Source organism: Molossus molossus, unplaced genomic scaffold (genome assembly GCF_014108415.1).
Source record: "Molossus molossus isolate mMolMol1 unplaced genomic scaffold, mMolMol1.p scaffold_m16_p_18, whole genome shotgun sequence".
Lineage (NCBI taxonomy): Eukaryota > Metazoa > Chordata > Mammalia > Chiroptera > Molossidae > Molossus > Molossus molossus.
In genome coordinates this window covers 36,120,806-36,146,302 of record NW_023425353.1, presented here as the reverse complement: position 1 = coordinate 36,146,302, position 25,497 = coordinate 36,120,806, and the positions used below count along the sequence as shown (strand labels likewise).

At 52.8% G+C, this 25,497-nt stretch overlaps 1 protein-coding gene across 1 annotated transcript in view; it reads right to left on the bottom strand.

Moving 5' to 3' along the window:
- RAB6B (RAB6B, member RAS oncogene family) overlaps positions 1 to 23,652 on the bottom strand; it is a 52,096-nt gene extending 28,444 nt beyond the window's left edge. The window contains exon 1 of the mRNA XM_036267495.1: positions 23,221 to 23,652. Coding sequence (XP_036123388.1) covers positions 23,221 to 23,290 — 70 coding nt within the window. The 5' untranslated portion in view covers positions 23,291 to 23,652. The remainder of the gene's footprint in view (positions 1 to 23,220) is intronic.
- Positions 23,653 to 25,497: the final 1,845 nt, after the last annotated feature.

Here is a 25,497-nt window from a genome sequence, read left to right as displayed (position 1 = left end):
TTGTCCAAGAGGCAGTGGAAAGTTACAGCCTCCTCCTTGGGAAGGAGGCACGACAGGGCCCCCGGGTAACTTCCCTGGGTAGTGACACTCCCATCTCACTCCTGGGGGGCAGGCACACACATCAGGGAGCAGGGTGAGAACAAGGAGGGGAGACACCGGGTTCTTCCCCGGGGCAGCAGACAGGCAGGAGAGACGGTGGAAGCACAAAGAGGAGGTTCGTGGAGTAGCTGAGAACTTAGAAATCCCTACAGGGGTTTCCAATGCCGAGTCACCCCTCTGGGGACACCAGCCACTGGCAGTGGATTGGTACTGGCTCGAAGAGTAGAAGGAGAAAATCCCAAGAAAACAAGTTGCTTATTGGGACTGTGCAGGAGGAACAGGGGGCCTGGCCATCGCCCACATTTTCTGAACATTCCCACAACAACCATCACAGGCATCGCGTGTGTGTACAGCGCGTGTTCCAGGCGCACGCCAGGGGCTGTGCCAGGCAGACGTCCATGGCAGGAGTGAACGGGACGGGACTCCTGCTGCCTGAAGCCGGCAGGATTCCATGCTCACGGCAACGCTGTGCTGAGCCCTAGGCACCAACCCGTCTGGGCCTCGACTCTGACGCGGATATTCATGTCACCCCCATTTTGTACAAGGGGGAACGAGCTGACAGCTATCTGTCCAGGGCCAGGGCTGAGTGGGGCCAGGATGAGGCGGCCTGACCAGGAATTGAGCTCCTATTCCTGACCCTTCTTGGCATCTCTGAGTCAAACTGGGTTTCAGGATCCTGCCAGGTCATTATTGTCATCACTGTGGAGTTATGGAGTTCCCGGGAACAGCCTCTGCCAAGACAAGGCCCTTCTCCTTGGGTCCGGCTGCAGGTGAGGGCCTCGGCCCACTCGGGTGGTGCCTGAGCCAATCTGGAAGGTGAGAACCTGGAACCTGAGGTGCCCTGTGGGGCACAAGGAGGACTTGCAAAGCGAGGGTGGCAGGTTTGAACGCCTGGGGCCCAGCACCCCAGCATCCTGGACTGGATCATCATTGATTGGCTGCAAAAGGGCAATTCTTACTATTCCTCCTGGCCAGTTTTTCTCATTTCTCAGAGAAATCCTCCTCTCCCCTGCCTCAGAGCCTCCCCAAGACTACCCGATCCTCCCCCCAAGGCTGCCAGGATAACGTGGCTCAGACCCTTTCTGAACTTGTCAGCTCAGCCTCCCTGTTTAGACCCCTCGATGGCTGTCCCTCCGGTGGCAGACAGCTGCACTCTTCACTGCAGGCAACAGGCTGTGTCCTGCTCCAGCCCCCAACTGGACAAGCCGAATGCGGGCCGCCACCCTGGCCCTCGACCCAGGGCTCCAGGCCAGAGCGCACGAGTATGCAGGGACCAGCCAGCTCTCGGAGGAAAGCCTGGCAGCACCCTGACATGACTGCAGAAAAGGCGTCCTCCACACTGTCTCTGAGGCTTCCTAAGGCCCTGAGACGGAACTGATGCAAAGGAGCCCCTTCCACACGGCTGCCCAGGCTCTACCCCGGCATCACAGAAAGGAACTGAGCTGGTAAAAGGGCTGCCCTGTGCCAACCTCCTGTCCCCTTCTGCCCCTTCTTCACCCCACACCTGAACAGGAGGTACCGGAAATGGTGAGTATGCACAGCCCATCTACAGGCCGCTTCCAGTCTCACCTGACAGGGCACTACCACTGACCCGGAGCCACGGGGAGACCCAGCGGGGCAGAGGCGTCAAACCAGTGCAGACAGGGGTAGCACATCGGAGGAGCAGGAGACACTCCTGAGGTCCCTCCTGCCCTCCCACCAGCCCCTGCAGCCTCTGAGAGAGTGGTCATTCCACCCAGCTTCTTCTCAAGGTCACACTGTCCTTAATCCTGTCTAACAACAGTCTGAGACACCAGTACGGCAAAGTGGAGCTTTTTTATGAAGCAGTCAAATCATTATTGAGCCTTTTGTTGTTGTTGTTGTTGTTAATCCTCACAAGAGGATTTTTTTTCCATTGAATTTTAGAGTGAAAGAGAGGGAGGGGGAGAGAGAGAGAGAGAGAGAAACATCAATATGAGAGAGACACATCCATTGATTACCCCCTGAACCCAGGTAGGTGCCCTTGACTGGGATTTGAACCCTCGACCCTTCGGTGCTTGGGCCAACGCTCTAACCACTGAACTATACCGGCCAGGGCTCATTATTGAACCTTTTCATCTCAGCTCATGGCTCAGCAATATTCCTGTAATCTTTTGGTGGTTTAGTCCCACATAATTAAGCAGAGAGATGTATTTTCCTTTCAACTGAACAAGAGTGAGAATATTCATTACTGAGTATTTACCAGGAAGCTCCAGAAAGCAGGAATGGAAACTCTAACTCTCTCGGGGCTGCTTCTTCGTGCCAGACAAGAATTCAGTGCTTTACTTAGGGTACCTATTTGATCCTCGTCACGATCCAATGAGTGAGTTATCCTCCCCTCTGTCCCAGAGCTGGTAAGCACTGGAGCTGGCGTACAAACCCAGATCTGACGCCAAAATCGTGCCTCATGCATGACTGTGCGGGAAGCCAAACCCACCAGGGCTCCTGGGCTTGGCCTGGGCCCAGGCCATGGGGTGACAGCTGAGTGGTCTGTGAACCTCCAGATTCCCACACTGACACTGTCTCTCTCCATGAATGACCCCTCTCCACCCTGTCATCTCCATGTGCGTGTGGGTGTGGGTGGAGACATGGCCATGACGGCCAGAAATGGAGAAGAATGTGAGGCTGAGCACAGGAAATCAGCTGGAGACTTCGTGGAGGGTCTGCCAAGGCCTGGCAGAGCATGCACCACGCACGAGGTGGCCCCCTTGCCAAGCCCACCCAGAACTGGGCCCATAACCTGCTCTCAGCCACACGTTCCCATTTACCACCCACACAGCTCTGGGGCACTGCTGGACAGACAGTGGGGTCCCACCTGGTCCTCCTCGGGGTCACAGAACTGGCTCAGAGTGAGAGGCAGACAAGACCTGGCAGAACTCACTGCCGTTTCCAGGCCACGCTGGTGGGCTGCCCCTCTCTTAGATGCCTGGGAAAGGGTCTCTGAATCCTTGGCCGACAACCCTTAAGCCAGAAAGTGTCTGCAGTTGTCAGAAGGTGGCCTAAGACTTGAAAAGGCAAATCTGCTCTCTCAGGCCAGCAACCCGTTCCTAGGATGGGCCTTACCAAGGGGTGCACAGCCCCAGGCTCTGCGGTAACAAGAACAGGTGGAGACACCAGCTACACCTACCTGATCCCTGTTTTCTTTTGTTCTGTTTTCACAAAACAGATAATTCAGCCTCAACCTTCCTGCAGGGTGAACAGCCTGGGGGCTGGGAGCCGGGCCCCCCCAACACACCCACCCTGCCTCCCAGTGTGCAGAAAGGCAGCTCCAGACTGGGGCTCTGCCAGCTCCTACCTGAGTCCTGAGGGGCCGACTGGCTCACCGTAGGCTAAATGAGGAAACATGAAAAATCCCATTTCAAACTGTTCCCCGAAAGACTCAGACGGTAATTAAGAAGTATGCAAAGCTCTTCATCGGACACTTTAATTAAGTGTGTTAATTCCCTCTGCCAGAGGATGCTCAGCCACCTGGGCCTCACGGAGAGACTCAGAGAAACAGAACAGAGGAGGGAGGATGGGAGGAGGGAGCAGCAGGGGTGGAGAGGACAGCATGGGCTGGGCTAACTCAGGCCCTTTCTCCTACTCCGGTTGGAAGGTTGACACATTGCTGACCCTCACACTTCCCCATTGTTCTCCACCTGTCCCACTTCCTCTTTCCAAGCCCAGTGACCCCCGAAAACCCTGCCCTGAGTCAAGGCTGTGGGGTATCATCTAATACCCACCCTCCACCTGCTGGAAAAGAGAAAGCCTGGGGTGCAGGAGGAAGTACGGGCCTTATATGTGCCCCTGGCTGGCTGTGGGCCTTGGACCTGTCACAGACCCCCATCAGGGGCTCAGCTTCCCATCAGAATAAGAAGGAGCAGGAAGCATGACCCTGAAGAATCCCATCAGCATAACAGTCCATGCTTCAGCCGTGTAGAAAGGAGGAGGACAGAAAAAGTAAAGGCAAAATAAAGCAAAGGTCCCTAGTGACCCAGGAAAGCTAGGACTCCAGGTGGATTTTCCTAGTGTCTGCCAATCCGCAGGGTACTCCCAGGATTGTCAGACCTCCACTCCATTCATTTCTCCCGAACACCTTAACTCAGCTCTGTGGTTTCCATGGACACGATGCCTGCCAGGGCTCCACGTGGTAACTGGGACTGGGGCCTTCGAGGCTCAGCCTCAGTCTCTCTTCCTGCACTGATGCCCTGACCCCACTCCTGCTTCTTTCCCCAGAGGTTTCACCTTTGGCAGGAAGAGGTGAATTCCAAGGAAACAGGTGGCCAGAGGGGCTGAGCTGACAGGGGCCCAGCCTCAGATGGCCACACTAGCACCTCTGGTTGCCACAGGGGAGGTCCGGTTATGTCTCCTTCTGCCTGATGAAGGGCTCCCATCTGTGCTTCCCCCTTCACTTTCCAAAGCTGCCAGGCCCAGCTTGTCATCTGGTCTTAGCCTCAGCCCCTCCTTCCCCCAGAACCCCATCCTAACCAGGAGCTTCTAACTAAGAGAGTCTACACCTGACCTGAGGTTTCCTCTTCACCTCCAGCCCAGAGCAGACCCTCCCTAATCATTACTTTATATATTAATTATCTATACAAATCAGCTGGACAGAGAGTCGATTTCCCTTTTACAATTAAGAATTTTGAGATAGTCTGGCCCGTGTGGCTCAGAGGACTGAATATCATCCCGTGGTCAGGGCACATGCCCAGGTTGCAGGCTAGATTCCCAGTAGGGAGCGTGCAGGAGGCAGCTGATCTATGTTTCTCTCTTGCTTCCTCACTCTCTCAAATAGCAATAAAAGCATATTAAAAAAAAATGTTTTGAGGTAGATATAAGGCAAAGGAGAAGTAAGCTAAAAAGAGAAGGCTAGAGCAAAAACTTTATTTACAGAAATACATCTTGTAACACCTTACTCAAGTCACTGAAGTCAGGCCTAAGAAACTGCCTGATTCCCCTGGCAGTCAAAACAAAAAATAAAATTAAAAGTACAAATACAAATACAGCCCTGGCCGGTTTGGTTGCAGTGTCAGCCCACAGACCAAAGGGTCGAGGGTTCCATTCCTGGTTAAGGGCACATACCTGAGCTGCAGGTTCGATCCCTGGCCCCAGCCTGGGTCGTGTGGGAGGCAACCAATCAATGTGTCTCTCTCACATCAATGTCTCTCTCCCTCTCTCTCTCTCTCTCTCTCTCTCTCTCTCTCTCTCTCTCTCTCTCTCTCCCTCCCCCCCCTCCCTTCCTAACCCTCTCTCCCCTTCACTAAAAAAAGAGAAAGAGAAAAGGGCACATCTGCATGTTTATAAAATCAACTGGATGAATATCACTGATGAAAATCAAGGATGCTCTTAAGAAACCAACACTGATGACATCTTGATCTTGGAATTCCAGCCTCCAGAACTGTGAGAAAAAAAATTCCTGTTGTCACCCAGTCTGGGGTCCTTTCCTGTGACACTCTAGCAAATCAATCCATTCCATAAGAAGCACACAATTTAAGACTAACCCTAAATGACAAGAACAGTGAATTTAGGAGCTCACTGTGACTAGTTTGTTATGTTACACGTGTGTCCCTGACGTGTTTCCTGGGTGCAAACACCCTCTCCCACATCCAGTGGACATGGGCATCTCACGACATGACTGCCTTTGCTTTGCTGTCAGTGCGGCAGGTCGTGTGGCAGCTGGTTTTGTTAACCCTTCCACTCACTCCGGACATGATCTAGAAAAGGACATTTACCGCATCTGATATTTAGCCTGCCATTATTAGAGATGTCCAGCTCAAGGACTGCATTTCAGAAGAGAAACATGCTGACCACAACACAAAATTAATGTTTCTCAGGTAAAATGAAAAACCACATGCATGAGAATGAGCAGAATTGCTCTGAGGAGAAACCATGGGTCACAACAACTTGATATGCAAATCTAAACTTCTGCTAGTTTTTCTGAGAGTCATGGCTATTTCTAATGGGGGAGTCTGGGTTCCCAAAGCATTCGCCTCAGGCTTCCCTCAAAACTAAGTTGTTATAACTATGTATAGTGCCAGATGGGTATTAGACTATGGTGGTGATTACTTCGTAAGGTATATAAATGTTTAATCACTATATTGTACAAAGTAATATAATATTGTGTATCACCTGTAATTGAAATAAATTTTGAAAAAAATCAAGAATGCAAACATCCCCTGCCTAAGTCAATGTCCACAGTCATGGGCCCAGACCCATGTGTCCTACAAATTAATGATTAGATGAAAAAAACCAAGGGCCCAAGATTTCAGCTTCTGATCAAGATGGAATAATAAGGGCCAGATTTATCCTCTCATCCAAAAGAACCAAAAGACAGACAAAGTACAAGAAATAATTATTTTTAAGACACTGGACAACAGGCATTAAAGGATAATGACCCCTTGAGAGGCATAAAACAAATGAGATGAGCCCTATGACTGCACACAAATTATCACCTTGAGAAACTGTCAGATCACAGTACAGGGAGGGGGAGGCAGGTAGAACCTGGTGGACTCCCTGAACTGAGGAGATAGAGTTGAGAGTCTGAGCTCACAAGACAAAGTACCAGAGAGGAGGGGAGATGCACTGAGAGAGAGCTCCAGAGGTCTGTCTGCAAAGGGGCTCCTTCAAGTTTTCAGCTGAGGACTGATTAGTAAATGTTTGTAATGAAACTATTCAAGACTGGGAAAAGAACCACTCAAATGGGTTAAAGGAAACAGTGCCTGGCATCCACAAAGGGCCTGGGAGAGTACCTGTTCCCACCTGCTTCTAAAGTGAAAAGCCTCATCAATCTCAAGACACTGGGGAGAGGAGTCAAAAGGGCTATGCCTCCATAGTGAGTAATAATTAGTCCCAGACTGATCACCACCCTGGTCTCAGCTAATAAATCTTAAGAATATTTATAAGAATACAAAGACTATCCAGTATACAACATGGCAAAAGTCACAATGTCTAGCATCCAGTAAGAAAATTACCAGGTATATCAAGAAACAATAAAATATACCCCCAGAAAAGGGAAAAACAAAATCAATCGAAACCAACCCAAAACTGACATAAATGTTAGAATTAGCAATGACATTAAAAAAAACACCACACAGTTAATTGGGGGGTGGTAACAAAAAATATATATATTTGAAGAAATAATTACTGAAAATATTCTAAATTTGAGAAAAACTGTATACCCGTAGACCCAAAAAGTTCAATGATCCCCAAGCAAAGGAAACATAAAAGAAACCAAACCAAGGCACATCATAAACAAATTGTACAGAATCAACAATAAGGACAAAAATCACAAAATAGCCAGGGGAAAAAAGATACCTTATGTACAGGGAAACAAAGATAAAGAGGACAGTAATTTCTCCTCAGAAACAATGCAAGCAAGAAGACAATGGAACACATCTACAAGGTACTGAAAGAAAAACCTATTAATTTAGAATCCAATGACTTTCAAATATATAACATATAACATCTTTCTAAAAAAAAAAAAAAAGCTTTTCAAACACACAATGCTGACAGTATTTTCACAAGAAATGTTACAAGATGTCCTTTAGGAAACTGAAATCACACCAGATGAAAATGCGGATCTATACAAAGGAATAAGGAACACAGGAAATGGTAACTACATGGGTAAATATGTAAGACTTATTTCATATTATTAAATCTCTTTATAACTGACTATTTAAACAAAAATTACTACAATATATTGGATCACAGACCTAAGAAAACATAGGAGAAAAATCCTGTTACTTGGCAGAAATTATACAAACCAGATGAAAATGAAGTGACATCTTTGAAGGAGTAAAAGAAAAATACTGTCAACATGGAATTCAATACCCAGCAAAAATCTTTCAAAATGAGGGTAAAATAAAGGAAAACAAATGCCAAGAAAATTCATTCTAGCAGACCTACCACACGAGGAAGGAAGTTGTTTGGGCAGAAGGAGCAGGACACTTGCACACTCACCCACATCCGATACAGTCAGGACACACACGTACAGTCTGACAGACCTGGATTTTAATCCTGCCTCTGCCACTTATGTCCTGAATGATCTTGGATTAGTTACTATCCTCTAAGGCTCAGCTTCCTCATATTTACAACGGGGACAGAAATGCCTACCTCACAGAAGTGTTATGAATCCTCTGAAAATAGTAAAAAGTTAACATTCTGGGTGAAAATCATATGGAAAGTCTTGGTATTGTTCTTGTAATTTTTATAAGCCTAAAGTTATGTCAAAATAATGCTGATTTTAAAAATTATGCCACATACATGCACACATGCACACATCCACTTCTCTCAGATTTCTGGCAAATGCAGGAAATATTGTGCTGATTAGTTAAACATTCTGGTCAACATGACATTTTCCTAAGGAACTAGAATACAACTGTACTTGGCATTAACTTAGTCTTCACAGTGAGCCAGAACCTAGCTGAAGAACCTACTGAGGAACTGCTGTGAGCTCTTCTAACCACAGGCCAGGAGATGAAGCAAGTCTGGATAGATAGCTCAGTGGGCAGAACACATGTGTAACCACCATGTGTGCATGTGCACTGAGATGCATAAACACACACACACACACACACACACACACACACACACTCAATGAAGCAGGCCCCAGAGACCTTGGTGTGTGGGAACTCTCTAGTTCTGTGGGAACTCTCTAGTTCCCCTGGTGCCTTAGCTGTGAAACTGAGAACCTTACAAAGACAACATCTTCAGGGCTTCTTGAAAACCACGTGAGATCTGACCGCGCAGCTTGTGTGGGCTGCAGATCTCCTCCCAGTCAATCCATTCACTGTCTGGACTCTCTCTGTTTCCCTGAGTCACCTCAAACACTCCTGTCAGCTTCAAGTAGGTGCAGGGCCTCTCCTTCAGGTTCCACAGCAGCACCATCACCGGCACCCACTAACTTTGAGGGCCAGCAACCTTTCAACACCAGCTCAGAAAAGGAGCTCCTGCCCACAGCACTCAGCTACCCTCCAGCCTGACTCTCCCGGATACTCGGATAGGTGGGCAAAATACAATAAATTTCTATTATTTTGGAGCTCAGCCCAGCTCTAGCCAGACCCTACATATGTCAATCATGTCCATGAGTCTGAGTAGCTGCCTGCGTGCTGTGAAGAATTAATTGATAGTGAATCTATGTATGTTTGAGAGAAGTGAATGTATGCTTAATTCCCACCACCAGCTGATCTTTTGATAAGACTAGTATTAATGCAATTTGATATTTATCTAACTGATAGGAACTCTTGGCTCATCCATAGCACAGAGTCTGGTAAAGTAATATACATGCTCACGTTTATCCTTTTCTTGCCAAGCAAACTGCTGGTGGCACTGATGTTAAAAGCCTCACTTACAGGGAGCGAAGAGATGGGCGGTGAGAAAGAGGAGAATGTGGAGAGGCGTGGCTTGTATTTCCTAGATTGTCAATTGAGGCCTTGTAACAATGGACCCACGGCTTCCAACCATGGGGCACAGCTGTGGCCTGGCCATTAGACCAAGTTCACTCGCAGGTGGACGGTGGCCTCCGCACTGTAGTGTAGGCAGGGTGTCTTCCCAGAGGAGCCCCTCGGCGGGACAGTAATGGGTGCTGTCTTTGAGGTCTCCATGAGTCTAGGGAGCTGTTCCTGCCACTTTTGCTGGCCCAGCTTCTCTTTCTGTCTTCACACAGCCTGCTTGTCCTGCTTGCTGTGTTGACAAGGAGGAAGTGGGTGCAATCCCAGGCCCTGCACCTCCAGAGCTAGCTGATGAGCGAAGAATGGACGTGCAGACCTCCCCATTCAGTCAACAGAAAGAAGCCTCCTCCTCAGGACAGACTCCAAGTCACCTGCTGAGGATTCACTCAGAGTAGGGACAGTCTTCCAGGTGATGTTTAGTGTTCTGGGATAGAAAAGGCACTTAGATCCCAAGGACCCTGGGCCTAGAAGTGTGCACAGGACCACCCAGCAGGCAGGGAGGAGCACTGTGTCTCTACTCCTGTTGGATGAGAAATGACTGCAGGTTGGGCCAGAGGGCTGGGCTAGGGGAAGGGACAAAGGGGAACTGGGTCAATACCCAAGTCTGCCCCCTGGGTTTGAATGCCTGGGTAACCAGGACAAGGAGATGATAGCCAGGCCCACCTATTCCTAGCCCACGCTCCGGGTCCCTAGGGAGCCCGTCTCAAAAGCAGCACCACAGTTGGCATGAGCCATCAAGAACTCTGGAGCTGATCTGGTTCAAGCTGCTCACTGAGCTGAGGAGTTGGGAAGGCAGAGAAGAGGAGCCACTTGCCCAAGATCACACAGCAGCTGGGTCACGGCCAGACCGTATCTCTCCCAGTGCATACCCAAGAGGGCCACCTCAGAGGTTTCTCTGAGTCCAAGTGCCCCCAGGACAGGAAGATCCTGTCTCTTGAGGTCCCAGTGGAAACACACAACATGGGAGGGGCCAAGGAGCAGCAAAGATTAAACCGTATCAAGTGCAGAAGCCTGGCTTCTAGAAAGATCACAGATCAGAGTGGCTTCAGAATACCAAGTCATGGCAAGAAGGCACCGAGAGAATGTCTGATCAGGTGACAGGAAAGAACAGAGGAACAGGGAGCAGGAGGGTTTGCTCAAGGCCACATGAAGGAAGAGCAGGAGCAGAGTGAGAACCAGGATCCAGCTCCCAGGGGCCTCCCTCGTGCCTGCTGTGGGTGGCCCGAGCCAGCTGCTTAACTGGAAGCAGGTCACAGCCCCTCCTGAATGCTCCAACTCCTTGTCTGCAAAATGAGGGCATCTCTAAGGCATCTCCTCCCTCGAAAACAAACACCACGAATTTAGTAACTTAAAACAACATACATGATTATGTCACAGTTTCTAGGGGGCAGGAGTCTGAGCGCAGCTTATCTGGGTCCTCTGCTCAGGGTCCCACGAGGCTGCAACCATGCTATTAGCTGGGCTAGGTTTCTTCCTGGAGCTCAGGGTCCACTTCTAAACTCCTGCGGTTGCTGACAGAATTCAGTTCCTTGTGGCTGGAGGACTGAGGTCCCCCTTTTCTTGGGGGCTGTGGGCCAGGGGCTGTTCTTATTTCCTAGAGGCCATCCACAGTTCCTTGCCACACGACCCCTCCCAGACCCTCTCACAATATGGCAGCTCACTTCTTCAAGGCCATCAAGAGAAGTCTTCTAAAGAAACAATCATGGCAGAAACATCCCATCAACTTTGCCATTGCATATTGCCTAGAAGCATGTCTCAGGTTCCATGTGCATTCCAGGGGAAGGGACCATGCAAAGGAGTGACGCATTGAGGGTCACCTTAGGTCATGTCCACCACACCATCACACATTCACAGGTTCCTAAGTAATGCTGCCTCTACTCTTCACTCAACCTCCGCCTCCTTTCCTACCATGGCAAAGTAGCTAATCACCTGCAAGAGAACCTCACGGGCCTCTCTGCCTTAAGGCTGAAGCTACCAGCTGGCCTGGATGAAGCATGTGGGTGGGCAGGGGCTGACCCCTGTTGTGCCTACTTCGCCATGCATTTTTGCACACTGCCAGCCAGTTCTCACACATCATACCTAGTCCTCTACCAAGCTGAGGAGGATGGATGAGCCAATACTGCTGTCCACACCAGGACCCTGGCTTAGAGTGGTCCTTTGCTGCATGATGGAGACAGGAGAGGAGCCAAGTTCTTCTAGCCCAACATCTGGGGTTCTGCCCTCTTCTGATGTAGGCGGGAGAGAAGCAGGATGGGTAGGCTAGCTGGGTACCTTTTCAGACCTGCATTTCATATTCTGATCTGGACAGAAGCCTGCAGTGTTTGGGTTGGATGTGGGGGAGTGGAAGAGGGGACTTAATGAGTTAGAGTCAGGGGAGAATTTCTGGATCTTGGTGGTACAAGTAGGATCTGCTCATATCCTAAAAATATGTGGCTAATTTGGGAGAAGTGTTTATTCTCCCTAAAAAGAAACCCTTCCCAGAGGTGCTCTCTACCCAGAGAACAGAAGCAAACAAAGGTCTCCTAGCCCCAACATCAGACTGTACTCACAGCAGCCCATCCTGGTAACGCTGGGTCCCAGTAGGGCAGAGCCAACTGGTCTTGGGGAGGGAGAGACAAAGGGCGGTCTGCTCACGGAGGCCCAGCGTTGGCAGCACTGGGGCAGTGAAGCTGATGAACATCTCCCTTCACCCCCAGGACAAGGTAAGGGCCCTTCTCTCCACTCTTCCTGCTCTGCCTGGCTGCAGGCTAGTCGTTATAACAGCAGCTCCGCTCCTCCGCACAAACACAGAGCTGGTCCTGTGCTCCAACACGCAGTAATGCCTCCGTGGGAAACTTCAGCCTTCAGTTCTATTTGGTCAGAACCCCGTGATGGACAGCGCCACTGCCTAGAGAGGCAAACCACCCAGGCTTTTTCAAAGACCCGGCGCATGGCCAGTCACGCCCTGTGACTATGGCTCCCCTAGGTCTGTCTGTGTGGGGTGGCAGTGCCTCCCTCCTCCGGCTCAGTACCTCCACAGCTCTCTTCCCCGTTTTTCTCTCCTAGCCCACTCCCTTCAATGGAGGGGGAAATCAACAAGAAACGTATTCTAAGTGCTTCTTTGCCCTCTCAGTCTGTGTGGTGTTTACTCCCTGCTCAGCAACAGGGTCAAAACATAGCATTTTCTCCACCGCTCTCAGAATTAGCCACCTCCAGAGGGACCTGTCTCTGGTGCAGAGGCCACAAGTGCAGCTCTCCAGTCCTGAGCCGGGAATGGCTCTTTGGGTCCTGCCTCTGCCCCAGGGGTGGGGGCAATGGGAGACCAGAAGGGATTCACACAGGTGAAAGCTGAACTGAGCTGCCTGTGGCCAGCTCCTGGGCCGGTTCTCCTCCAGGCCAGCAGTCCTGGCCGGGGAGACACCCCTGCCGAGCACCGAGCCAGTGGGACACATCTCCTTACCCGCCCTGACCTCAAGACAATTAACCTGGCACTGCTCAAAGGGGCGGTGGGTGCTGTGATCACTGATGATGCATGATTGGCTCTTCTCCACCCACAGCCACTGTCAAAGGACAGGTGCTGCTCAGCACTGCCTGGACAGAAGACAGGAGGAGCAAGGAGCGGAAGCCACCGTGGCTTTGGAGGCTGGGGTTTCAGGCCTTGAGAACAGACCGTGAGCTGGGCTGTGAGCAGGGAACTGTACCGACGGACCTGAACAGGCTGCCTGCTCTGGACCAGGGCTGGGTTCAGGATGGCAGCCCCTGCCTCCACGTTGGCTCCCTGGTTCTTGCCCTTCATTTTTTATGCAGCCAGCTTAAGATTGGGTTTCTGTCACCAAGGCAGGGGGGAGGCTCTCCCCTTCACATAACTGCCTCCTTCAAGTCTTGAGGGATCCCTGAGCTTGTTGGGGAGCTGGAGTCTGGCAGAGACGAGCAAGGAAATCCAAGGGAGAAAGCAAATCAAACGTCCGTGGACGAGGAGCCCAACAAGGGAGGGAGTGATAGGAAGCTGTACAGAGGGCCAAGGGAACTCACACCTGATGACCAGAGGGCGAAGGGAATTCTCACACTCAATAGCCAGAGGGAGCTCCCGCACCCGGTGAGCATGGGGCAGAGGGAGCTCCCGCACCCGGTGAGCATGGGGCAGAGGGAGCTCCCGCACCCGGTGAGCATGGGGCAGAGGGAGCTCACACACCCAATGACCAGAGGGTCGGGGTGCTCACATACCTAATAACCAGCTCCTCACCAGGTAGTTAGTATATTCTGCCCTGAGCAGGTGGCAGAGGAGAAGAGTCTGGAAAGGCTGCCAGCAGTCCTAGAGCACCCCCTTAGCACCCCCTTGGCAGAAATCTGAGAAGCAGTCAGGGAACCCAAGGCATTGTGGAAACAGGACAGACAGAGAAGCTCACGGTAGCCAACTCTGGTACATCTGAGTATGATGTGACCGTGTAGAGAAGAATAAAAGCTCCTCCTCTGCAGCCCCTCGTTGTTCCTGAGTTCTCACTCTACATAGAAGAATCATGAAAATACACATCCCCAGTGGGGCTGAACTTCAGAGCCCGAGGAAACTCTGGCTCACCCTTCTCACAACCTCTCCTCTGATTTTATCCTCAGAATGTTCCCAGCCTTGTCTGGTTCTGCTGCAAGGTGGCTGGACTGTGGCCTAGGATCTCCTGCCTCCAATCAGACCATACGCCACCTTCACCTTCTAATCCGTGAGCATGGCCCTCCTTAATCAAAACCCCCAGTGGGTCCCACTGCCTGGAGGGAAGACCCAGACTCCTACATGTGAACGCGAGTCCCTCTGGGGCTTCTCGCTGCCTATCTGTCCAGGTTCAACTGCTCCTGCCATCAGGCTACACCCGCCTAGGCCACGGTCCAGCCGCCTTGCAGCACGCCCGAGTCCCTGGAAGCCCCAAGCCCTTCACAACCTTGGGCCTTGACACAGCCCGGCACTCTGCTTACCATGTGCCCCCTTGTCGGCCAGTGAATTCCTGCTCACTGTGCACAACCTCCTCTGGGAAGCCTTCCCTGACACCCCTAGCGGACCACGCCCGCAGACTTGCTCTGTTCTGCATTCACACTGGCTGAGAAGTATTACCTGCTTACCTCGCCAAGTCCTGTTCTCATCACAATGCCTCAAGGCCTTGCAGTCCCTGGGCTGTGCTCCTGGGGGAAGTACCAGAGCTGTGAGAATGAGGTGCTCTTCCGTGAATAGCTGTGGGGGTCCCACCATACAGGGCAGGGTGAGTCTGTCCCACTTCCTGCCTGATGGGCAGCAGGGAGAACATGCACCAGGGAGTCGGAGACCTGGGTGCTCCTCTCAGCTCTGCAGTAACCTCTCAGAATCCCGCACTCCACATGAAAACCTTTGCTCAGAGCCTCGCACTCTTCGTTTATAAAGAGGGGTACGCAGCTCTCGCTGTCAGATCACACAGATGTGTGCCTTGCAGCTCACGACACAAAACTGACAGATCAATGATCCTCAGAGCCTCACACCCCTACCTATCTCTCCCTCACGCATCTGCACAGGGGGGATTGCTGTCACTATTTCATTAACAAAATTACCTGTCACCTGAGCATTTACCACGTGCCATGCAGTGAAGTATTCGGTCTCTGTGAAACCCCAACAAGGCAATAGTCACCCTAGTGTCTGGTGAGGAAAAAGAGCACAGGGTGGTCCTGTTATATCCTGACACCGTCCAGACAGCGAGGGCGGGGCTGGGCAGGAAGCCAGGTCTGGGGAGAACACAGTGAGGGGGGCTTGGAGTAGGAGCCCATGCAGGGTCAGTAAATCGGCTTGGCCTGTTTGGGACACTGCATACCCCTGTGGGTACTGGCCCTTTCCCAGCCCTCCCTGTTGACCACCCACTGCCCGACTGCAGAAGGAAGTGTCCTCGAGTTGGGTACCTGGGAACTGTCACATGTTCTGTTGTCCTCATCACAGGTCCTCTCTGTACAGAATAAATGCCTGCCAGCAGGAAGGGCAGGCCAACCCCATCCCTGTTGCCTGGCAACCTGAGCCAAACACATCCTCAGACTGATGAGCCAGAGTACCTTGGGGACACACGAGGGACGGCTGGGCCCAGGGAGGTGGGCCAAGACTGCCTCCCAGTAGAAGAGGGAGCAGGCCGGAGAGGATGCTGCGCTGGGGCCTGCTGGCAGAAGTTGTGGGATCACAGCGGATGGACCCCCTGATCCCACACGCTTATCCCTGCAGCCCCTCTGACTCCTCCGGCCAGCAGTGCCGTCTCCAGGACTGGAGAGCTACTGGCTTGGCATCCTGTTCTGAGCTGGCACTGAATTACAGAACCAGAGTTACAGCTCCATTGACTGGAATGGTCACTCAGTCCAGTAGCCTCCAGGGACACATCGAGAGAGCAAGAGATGGGCTGGGACTTATCCAACCACACAACTGGCTGGCGGCTGACCCGGGACAGAACCAGGGTCTCCAGGGCCCTGACCACTCCAGACCTGGGGGAGGATGAGGCCAGCACTTACTTTAGTTGGTTCTTCCCCTCTTGGTAATTTGTTCTCAGCTGAAACCTGGGAAGCGTCCTTCCTCCACGCAGTGGGCCGAGGGCTGAGTTGAGGGTTTTAGCTACCCCCATACTCTCTACCAACTCCCTTTGAACCACCCCAAATGAGCAGTTTGCTGGGTGTAAGGATGGAGTGCCTGATATGAAATCCACAATTCCAGCTCCATCAGACTTCCACATGGAGACCCCACTTCCCCTCATCCTCCCTGCTCAGGACTCCAGTGCCCCTCACCAGCCTAGGGGGATCCAAGGACTTCCCACCCACGCGCATGCTGGGACCTGCTGGCTCGCCCCTGGCAAAGAGCTTGACACACTCCCTAAGAGGCATTTATAACTGACCTCATGTCCATAGGTCACAGCAGTCCTCTGTCCCGTCCTCCCCACTCCCTGGCCTGGGCCTGCCTCAGAGGCACCAGGCCCGACAGATCACTGTGTTTCTCCTAGGGACCTGAGTTCGAATCTTAAGACTGCCACAACAGCAGTGAGTCCTTGGGCATGACCAGCTCTCACTGGTCCTCTGCCTTCCGACCTGCAAAATGGGTGAATCCCGCGTCTATCGCAGGGTGCCTCATGCAGAGCCTCGGGCAGGGCGGGTGTTCCTAATGCCATCTGAGGTTAACTGGAGGAAGGGTATGGAACCCAGGAGGGTTGCTCCATTTTGCCAGGAAGGGCAGATGGACTCAGTCTGGACTGCTCCCCATTCATCCTCCTTCCAAGGCTCTAGATCTGCCACTGGCTCCCCATTTCCCTCAGGACTAAGTGCCAGCTCATGGCCGAGCCAACTCTGTGACTCCCTCTCACCACTTCTCCAGCCACAGGGAATGCTGGGTGAGCTGGTTACCTCAATACTGGAAGCCCCTTTCTCTGGGGAAACCCCACGAAGGCAACATGCCCACGGCTGACTGTCCAGGCGCTGGATGGACTCTGTGGTCTCCAGCACCGAAGGCACACAGCTGAGACCGCCCTCTCCATCTCCCTCACCTCACTGCCCCCCTCCCCAGCCCACTGTCCAGGCACCTGCCGGGGCTCCAGGCTGCCACGCTTTCAACGCGTTTCCTGGAAGTAGCCTTTGCTTTAAAGGCTCTTTCCACTCATGTGCGAGGTACAATCTGCTCTCCCCTGGACCCCAGCCTGTCCCTTGGGTATGTCACCACCTGGGACATACCCCGGTGCTGCCTGTCCCAGAACACGTGGTTGAGTCACCACTGGTCTTGTAACCGAGAGACGGGGATGAATGTGCTTTTCTACTAAAAATAATTCATTTTACTAAATTGATAAAATATTCATAGCATTGAACATTTATTTTTAAAAATATCCCACTTAGTTTAAGGCAAAGCTATAAAAATAATAAAGGAAATTAGACATTTCAGGCCCCAAGAAACAGTAAAGAAGCTCTCTTAGGAGTTGTAAATCTCCATCCTTCCCTTCCCTGTTCCAGGAAGCAGACTGGCCTTCCGTCTCCTCTCTCAGGACTTAAGTCCCCAGCCCTGCCCAGGGCCCCAACATTTCCCAGCAGCCTGTCTTTCAGCTCTAACAAAATCTGCCTGTATCAGGGTGTGTCTGGCACTGCTCCCTGGTGACCTCTCCCGTCTTCTCTTCCCTGTGGTGAGAAACAGAAAGGGGTGACAGCAAACGGACAGCGGAGAAACGCCCGCGGTGTGTCAGGAGTCCACAATGATGCTTACGAATGTTGCTGTTCTACCTAACCTGTCCTCATCTTCATCAGTGGTTCTATCCAACAATTTTTCTAAGTTATTTACACGGAGCCCAACAGCCCTGCACATTCAATGGTTCTTTCGTTCAGCATCAGTGGAAGACATGGAGTGGGGAGGACAGGGACACAGAGGACACCACCCCTAGGCCTGGCCCAGGTGTGTTTGCAATGCCAGGGCAACACCTGTAACAATAAATATTCACGGGCTGATTTTAGGGATGTGGTAAGTAACAAATGAGGTTATTTTGTTATATTTCAATGGATTCATTCTAATTTGGGGGCTGCAAATGGTAATGATAATCGGATCATGCCAAAGATGTAATTACTATAATCTCTGCACAATCAGAACACGGTCTAACCGTTTCTTTTTTCTCTTCCAGTTAGCTCTTTTGTCTGTCATCAGCACTGAGGGTGCAACTTTTCTCTTCCACCAGCTACAGGTGAATTCTCAGCTTGGTGTCTGACTCTCTCACCTCACATACCTCTATAAGCAAAGGAAGCAAAGGTAGCAAAGCTTCTGGATCTTCCTCGACATCTAGAGTTCCCTCTCTCCTCCCAGACACTGAGGCCGGGAGAGAACTCGTGAGGAGGGAAGGCAGGGCCAAGAGGCTGAGGCGCGGACGTTTGGGGATGACCCCAGACCGCACGGTGAGCTCTGCTGGCATCGGATTAGGATGTGTCCCTTCCTTCCCGCCTCTGGTGACCTTATTGCTTTCTCACGGGTCTTCAGAGATGGTGGTGGGGCTGGGGGTGCCCTGAGAAAGAGATGAACTGTGAGCTGGGCATGACCAAGACTAAATGATCTAATTGTCCGTGAAAGATTCTTAAGTGTCGCTGGTAAAAATCTGGTTTGTGAAAGCAGCAAGTGTTAGCATGAAGAGACTCCCTTCACTTTTAATCTGTCGATGGGCTGACAGCCAATCTCACACTGCAGGATAATCTCATCATTTCCCAACTGAGATAAGTAACATCCTGAAGATGGGGCCGGGGGGATGGTGACTAAGCCCCAGTCCTCCTAAGGTCCTGACCTTTGCCCTTAGGGTCTTCAAATTTAGTTAGGGATTTTTACTTAGAAAAAAAGTTAATAAACATAAAAAAAAAAAAAAACATCCCAAGTAACAGAGAAAACAGAGGGGTCACAGAGTAGCATGTGATTGTTTTTAAAAAATGCTGGGGGTGGGGGGGAGACAAACACTGTGAGTGCCCAAGGGAGCCGGGCACAGCAGAGCCTGCCAGTCTGGGAGTCGGTCGGGGGAGGAGAAAACTCTGGTGTGGGCTTCAGGCACAACCCCCAGGCCAGAAAGTTTCCTTGTGTGGTTCGGGTGGTGTGGGTGGTGGGAGGGCAGGGGTCAGGCTGCGCTGGGGAGGGCGAGCCCTCCAGACAGTGGTGGGCCAATGAACGTGCACCTTACCCTGGAGGACTGGGACAAAGTGAAGGAAAAGCCTCTTCTGGGCATTAACAAGCCAGACACCTGAGAGTCACCCTGTCCTCCTGCTTCCCCACCCCACACATTTTCTCCAGAGCAGGAAGAACAAAGCTCCTTGGAGAGGGTGGACCCTGGAGGACCCACTCCCTGCACCCCCTCCTCCGCCGTGTGCTCCCAGGGCAGCTGGCACTGGCTCTCACAGGCCTCTGCAGTAATCAGACCCACACATGTCCACGCTCCCTGGGGCACTGTAAGTTCCATGAGGCAGAGAGACACTCAAAGATCTGATTTAAAAAAGAAACGGATGATGGAAGGAGGAAGGGAGAGAGGGTGGTGTGGGGGAGAGGGAGGGAACAAATGACTAAAGGACTAAGGGGCGGCTGCACACAGGGTCACTGTGCTGCGCAACCGCAGGGCACCGCTCACACTGCTCACGTGGACAGCACCTGTGGCAGCACGGGGACAGGGGCAGGACAGGGAGGCTGGTCAGAGGGAGAAGCTGGCCTGCTGGCCTCAGCCTGGGAAAGTGGCCTGAATTTGTCCATCAATCTTCCTGCTTCAGCTGGAGGAGTCTCGGGAAAGGAGGCACAGAAGAGGCCAGAGCGCAGCCGATACATCCACATCCACATCCACATCCCTCCTCCCCACACACACCGAGACGAACCTCACCCCCTCAGAATGCCTCAGAACTCAGGAGGAAGATGTGTGTCCCACAGACCCGCTCCCCTTCCTGAGACACCTGCTTGTGCCTGTCTTCTCTGGCTGCCACCCAGTGCCCCGTAGGGACTGGTGAGCATCACCCTCTCTATCCCCCACCACTGCCAGCAGCACAGGGCATGACCAGCAGGCCGAGGGAGCCCTCTAAGTACCAGCAGGATCACACAGACTTCCTACTTCAAGGAAACCCCTCATCCTGGGTCCACAGCACCCTCCCCACAATCCTCCCCACTGCCAGGCTGACACTGACAGCCAGCCCACATTCTGTGGTCCAGGGGACAGCAGCCATTCTGGGGCCAGGAGTGGAGGCTCTCTCGTGGGCTGGAGGGGTTCTCTCCTGAGTGGCTCCGCAAGGGCTTTCCACTCAAACCAGGCCCCTGGCATCTTTGAAAGCCTGATGTTTCTCCTCATCGCCAGGCTCCAGGCTGGGTACTCCTTTTGGAACTCAGCTGTCCTCACTCACTTGCCAGGCACAGGAAACAAGAGAAGGCCATATCCCTCCAGCCCCTTCCCGTGGCCCCATTCCAGTGGACTCAGCTCATATAGAGAAGCCCAGCTGTTCTAGAAAGCTCCGTCAAGCTCAGCTAGCCCAAGTCTCCTATGTGCAGAGGGTGTGGGAACCTATGAGGTCACGTGGGGAAGGAGAGCCAGGGTAGGGGTGAGGGCCAGAGCTCAGGGTCTCCCTCCACTGCAGAGGCTGCACAGGATGCTGGCACAAAGGACCAACACATGCAAACCTGTGTGCAGGTGAGATGGAAGCAGTGGCTGCGGTGGCAGTTTGCCCAGTCCCCCAGACTCCGAGATGCACATGGGCCCTGCCTAACTCAGGGTCCCTGGGAGCGCTGTAAAATCTAGGGTAATCCAGTGATGACACACCCAAGTAAAAGGAGGCTTTTCAGAGTCTAGGGCTCCCTGCTAGGAAGGGCCAGAGTGGTCAATAGCCAATCTCACTGATGGCAGATCCTTACATCCCTAATGATCATGTTCCAAGGACCCACAAACTCTACCCCCAATCAACTAGCCCTGCATTCCCACCAGGTCACCCAACCCAGCCCCAATCTTGACCAGATAGTGGGAACCCTCACCTTCTCTTAGGAAGGCTCTCCAAACCTGGGCTTCCCAAATTCAAGATCATCTTATTTCCCAATGACATGTTAGTGACCGGGAACAGGAGATGTGGGTTTCAGCCCCAAAAGTGTTAACAACTCGCAATGGGACTTTGGGCAAGCCCTCCCCTTTCCTGGGGCTCAGATGTCCCACCTAAACATGCCAGGGAGGTGGGAGCTCCATTCCTGAGGCCTAAGCACTAATTTCTGTGATTTCAGGAGCAAAGGGGATTTGTAGGACTCATCAGGAGACTCACCCCATCAGGGATTCTGAGGGAGCCCTGAGTTTTCGCTCGAACTCACCAGAGACATTCTCCTCATCAAAGCCCTGACCCTTTACTAAAACATGTTCAGACTTGGAATAAACAAGTGTTTGTTGAGAACCTACCAGGGTCCAGGCCCTTTGAGAGGCAACTAGGAAAACATGAAGGAGTAAGAGGATTGCCCTCAAGTAATCATTTCACAGAGACAGAAACTGAGGTTCAGTGAGGTCTCAAAATCTGCTTTTGAGGTTGAAGCTAGGAACTCAAATCCCAGGCTGTCTTATCCCTGCAGAGTTCTCTCCCAGGGCTCCAGGCCCAGCAAAGCTAGCACTGGGGTGTGAAGACCCTGCAATCCCTTGGGGGGCTGCTGGGGTGGGAGTGTGGGGGTTGTGGGAAGTGAGCTCTGAAACTGGAATCTATTAAGATTAGAAACTCAAGAGTCCAGGACACGCAGCTAGCTGGCTGACTGAGTTGACCTTGTTCTAAAATGCTCCATCCCCATGCTAGGGCCTGACCACCTTCTGATACCTTTTCCCCTTACCATCCCTCCCAGGTAATGGGCAGCAGCAGACAGGAGATTGCCATGTGACCTCCACAACCCACAAGTACACACACAGTAAGTGTGCTCTGAGCCTACCAGTTTCTCCCACGGATGCCTGCATCTTGGACCTTTGTACAGAAAGGCACCAAACCCAGAGAACTGGACTGGTCTGTAGAGCTAGACCTGGGAGTCCTGCCCCCAGGGACTGCCTTCTCCCTGAGCAGAGCTGGGCAGGGCCTGCGGCTCCAGGGTGAGAGGCCTTTGGAAGGATGTTCTCAGAACCACTCCTTCCTACAGGTGTCACAGGGGTCCATGCTCTTCGATCTGGTCTTCCCACCTTGGGACCAACCTGGGTTTCAAAGATGCTTTCCCAGGGGAGGCTGCTAGCAGCAGGGAAGCGTATCTCTCCCCCTCTCCCCGCCCCTGGCCGGCTGCCACGGTGACCTCCCCTCCCCCAAGAAGGGCGGTGAGCTAGGAGGTGGGGGTGGGAAGAATCCGCTGGCAACGCTCTTGCTCTGAGGAGGGGTGCGGGGAAGCTAGGCAGGGCGTGTCGCCTGATCCTTTCTCTGTCCAGCGCCAGGCTTCATCGCGGCCTCTTGGTGCGAGGCACCCCTGTACCATTCCCCAAAACCTGTTTCGTATTGTGGAATCTTCGCTGTCATCGCCCAGACCCCGGGAGCTCTAAAGAGGCTAATACATGCCGGTGAAGGGCAGCGGGTCTAGAACCTTCTGTGTCCAGGGGAGTAGCCAGGGCACATTAGCCAGGGAAAGTAGGCTCCTCCAAGGCCCAGACTCGCTCCTTGGAGAGGAAGCAGGTGTAGGTCTTTTACCGGAGGCCCTTTGCCCCAGGGCCTGGATGCCCGAAATTATGCAGGGTTGTGGGCAGCGTCTGCAGGAAACTCCTCCGGTGCATTGGGGTGGGAGGCGGCAAACGCCTGACCCACCTTGTTCCCCGAAGAGAAGCGTCTGTCCTCCTCCCGACCCCCGCCAGCGCCCCGCCACCTGTCCGGCCGCCCGCAGCCGCTGCCGCAATGCGAGCAAGCCAGCGAGCCCGACGCCTTCACGCCTCGGCCAGCGCCGCCGAGCGAGCCGCCGCCCTCCGGCCTCCCGCCCCATCGCACCGCACCTGCACCTGCACCCCAAGCCCCCCCGCCCCGCCCCAGATCCCACTGTCACCCCCACCTCTGGCCCCAGCATTTTCTTGGTCTCTATCCTTGGCCCCTCCCCTGCCCGGCCCCGCCCGAGCCGGCCCCGACCTCCATATGCCCATCCCTCCCCTCTGCACCAGCTTGGAGGGGCCTTTCCGAGCCGGGGCCGGGTGTCCCAAAGGGGTGGATGATTTGGCGGCGGGGGACGACTCGGCACCAAGCCAAGAAGACTAAGCGGGGTACTTACCGCTCTGCTCCCCCAGGAACACCAACTTGAATTTTCTCAGTGGGTTCCCAAAATCTCCCCCTGCGGACATGGTGCTGGCAGCCGGGTCCGGGAAAGGAGGAGGAGAAGAAGCGAAGGAGCAGGGAGGGGAGAGGAGGAGGGCGAGGGGAGGCGGCCGGCGGTGCGGGAGCCGGAGGGGGAAGGGCTAGCTGCGCTCGTCCCTGCCTCCCCAGCTGCGTCCGGGCCCCAGCCTGCGGCTGCGTGTCCGGCGGTGGCGGAGGAGAAGGAGGAGGAGGAGGAGGAGGTGGAGGAGGAGGAAGGCTGGGCTGGGCTGGGCTGCCGCGGGCGGCGCTCGCTGCGGTGCGAGGGGCGCGCTCTGGCTGCCCGAGGCGCGGCGCGGACAGTGAGGCGCGAGCGGAGAGGGGCGCAGGGGCAGCGCGCGGGGCGGAGGAGCGCTCTCCCGAGCCGCGCGACTCGGTCCCCTCCCGCCTCCCTCCTCCGCCGGCGCCTGCGCTCTGTGCGCTCCCCAGCCTCTGATGTCATGCGGGGCCCGCGGCTCTGCGGGGTTGCGGGGCGTCGGTCCGCCCACCCTGAGTCCGCACCCGGGTGGCAGAGAACTGTCTCGCCATGCCTCCGTCAGACCTCGAATCGGACCGTCTCTCGTTGCCCCTCCACGTCTGTCTTCACCACTCTACTCCTGCTTTGAATCCAGAAAAATGACATGAAATTGTCAGGGGACATTTGTTTCTGGTCTTTCAACCTAGATGCCTGTCCCTTCCTCCCCCTTGCGGGACACCGATGCACAGCGCAGCCACCCGAGAGGGCGGAAAAGAAAAGAGTGAGCCAGGGTGCGGTGGACTGTGTATGCAGAGGGGTCTACTGTCACCCGGTGTGGTCTCTGGCCCTCCCTCCACTCTCTGGGCCCAGATCCCTCCTCTGGGCGCCTCTGTGGGGCCATAGGTGTCCCCGCGGACCTGGCCCGCCTGAGAGGAGGCACCGGTAATGGGCGCACCTACCTCAAAGCAACTGCTCTTACTGATCATTTTATCCTAAATCAGCTGCCCCATGGGAGAGAAAGGGCAACGATGCCCTGAATGTCAGCATGGCTATCGCTAGACAGTACCCTGGGTTTCCTGACCCGGGGGCTGCCGGGCTGACAACACTACTTCTTGCCTTAACAGTTAGGTGTATCTGGACAATAAGCTCCCAGAGGATAGGGCTTCAACCTCCCATTCACCTCTGTATTTGCCTGACTCATTAAGGCACACAGAATAGTCCTGAGCCATTGAGAACAAGGAGCAGATGCTAAGCAGCAGCAGTACTCCCTGGTAGTCTGATTAATGAAGGTTTTACAAAACTGCCTCTTACCGTCCTGCCACCACTTGGTCTAGTATTTTGTTTGTTTTTTTAAAAAGGGCTGTTCATTTTCACTACTGTATAGTGTTCCACTGTGTGAATATATGAGTCTATTTATCCATCTATAGTAGAGGGGCATTTCAGTTGTCTCCAATGCTTGATTATTATAGATATTGCTGCTACAAAAATTCTTGTATATGTTTTGTTGGTGAATATATGTACTAAATATAGGTATATACTATGTGTGGGTTTGCTAAATCATACAGTGTGTGTATTTTTAGATTTAGTAGATATTTCCAGCTTCCTAAAGTAGTTGTACTGAGCACCAGTGGAATATGAGAGTTTGAGTGTTTCACATCCTTGCCCACATTTAATATTGTAAGTCTTTTCATTTTAGATATTCTCGTGGATTTGTAGTGATTTCTCACAGTAGTTTTAATTTTGCATATTTGAAACCTAGAACTTAGAGAACGTGTTATCTTTTTATAAGAAGGGTTTGCACCCTGGCTGGTTTGGCTCAGTGGTTAGACCGTCAGCCTGCGGTCCAGAGAGACCCGGGTTCCTTTCCCGCTAAGGGCGCGTACCTCAGTTGCAGTTTGTCCCCTGCCCTGGTTGGTCATGTGGGTGGCAGCCACTCGATGTGTCCCTTTCACATCGATGTTTCTCTTTCTCTCTCCCTCCCACTCTATCTGAACAAAAAATGGAAAAAAAAAATGTCCTCGAGTGAGGATAAAGAAAAGGGGGGGGGGGGGCTTGCATTTGTTTATGCCAGGCTCTAGGAAATTCTAGCAAACTGGTATTTTTTAAAATCCAGTTTCAGAGACTGAGATGATTTATGGCTGGACTGTAAGAGCAGGTGTGCTTGCAGTCCAAACTTACTCATGCCAACTTGAGTCCTAGACTCTAACTTTTTACCCCATTCCTTAAGATGGACTAAAACAC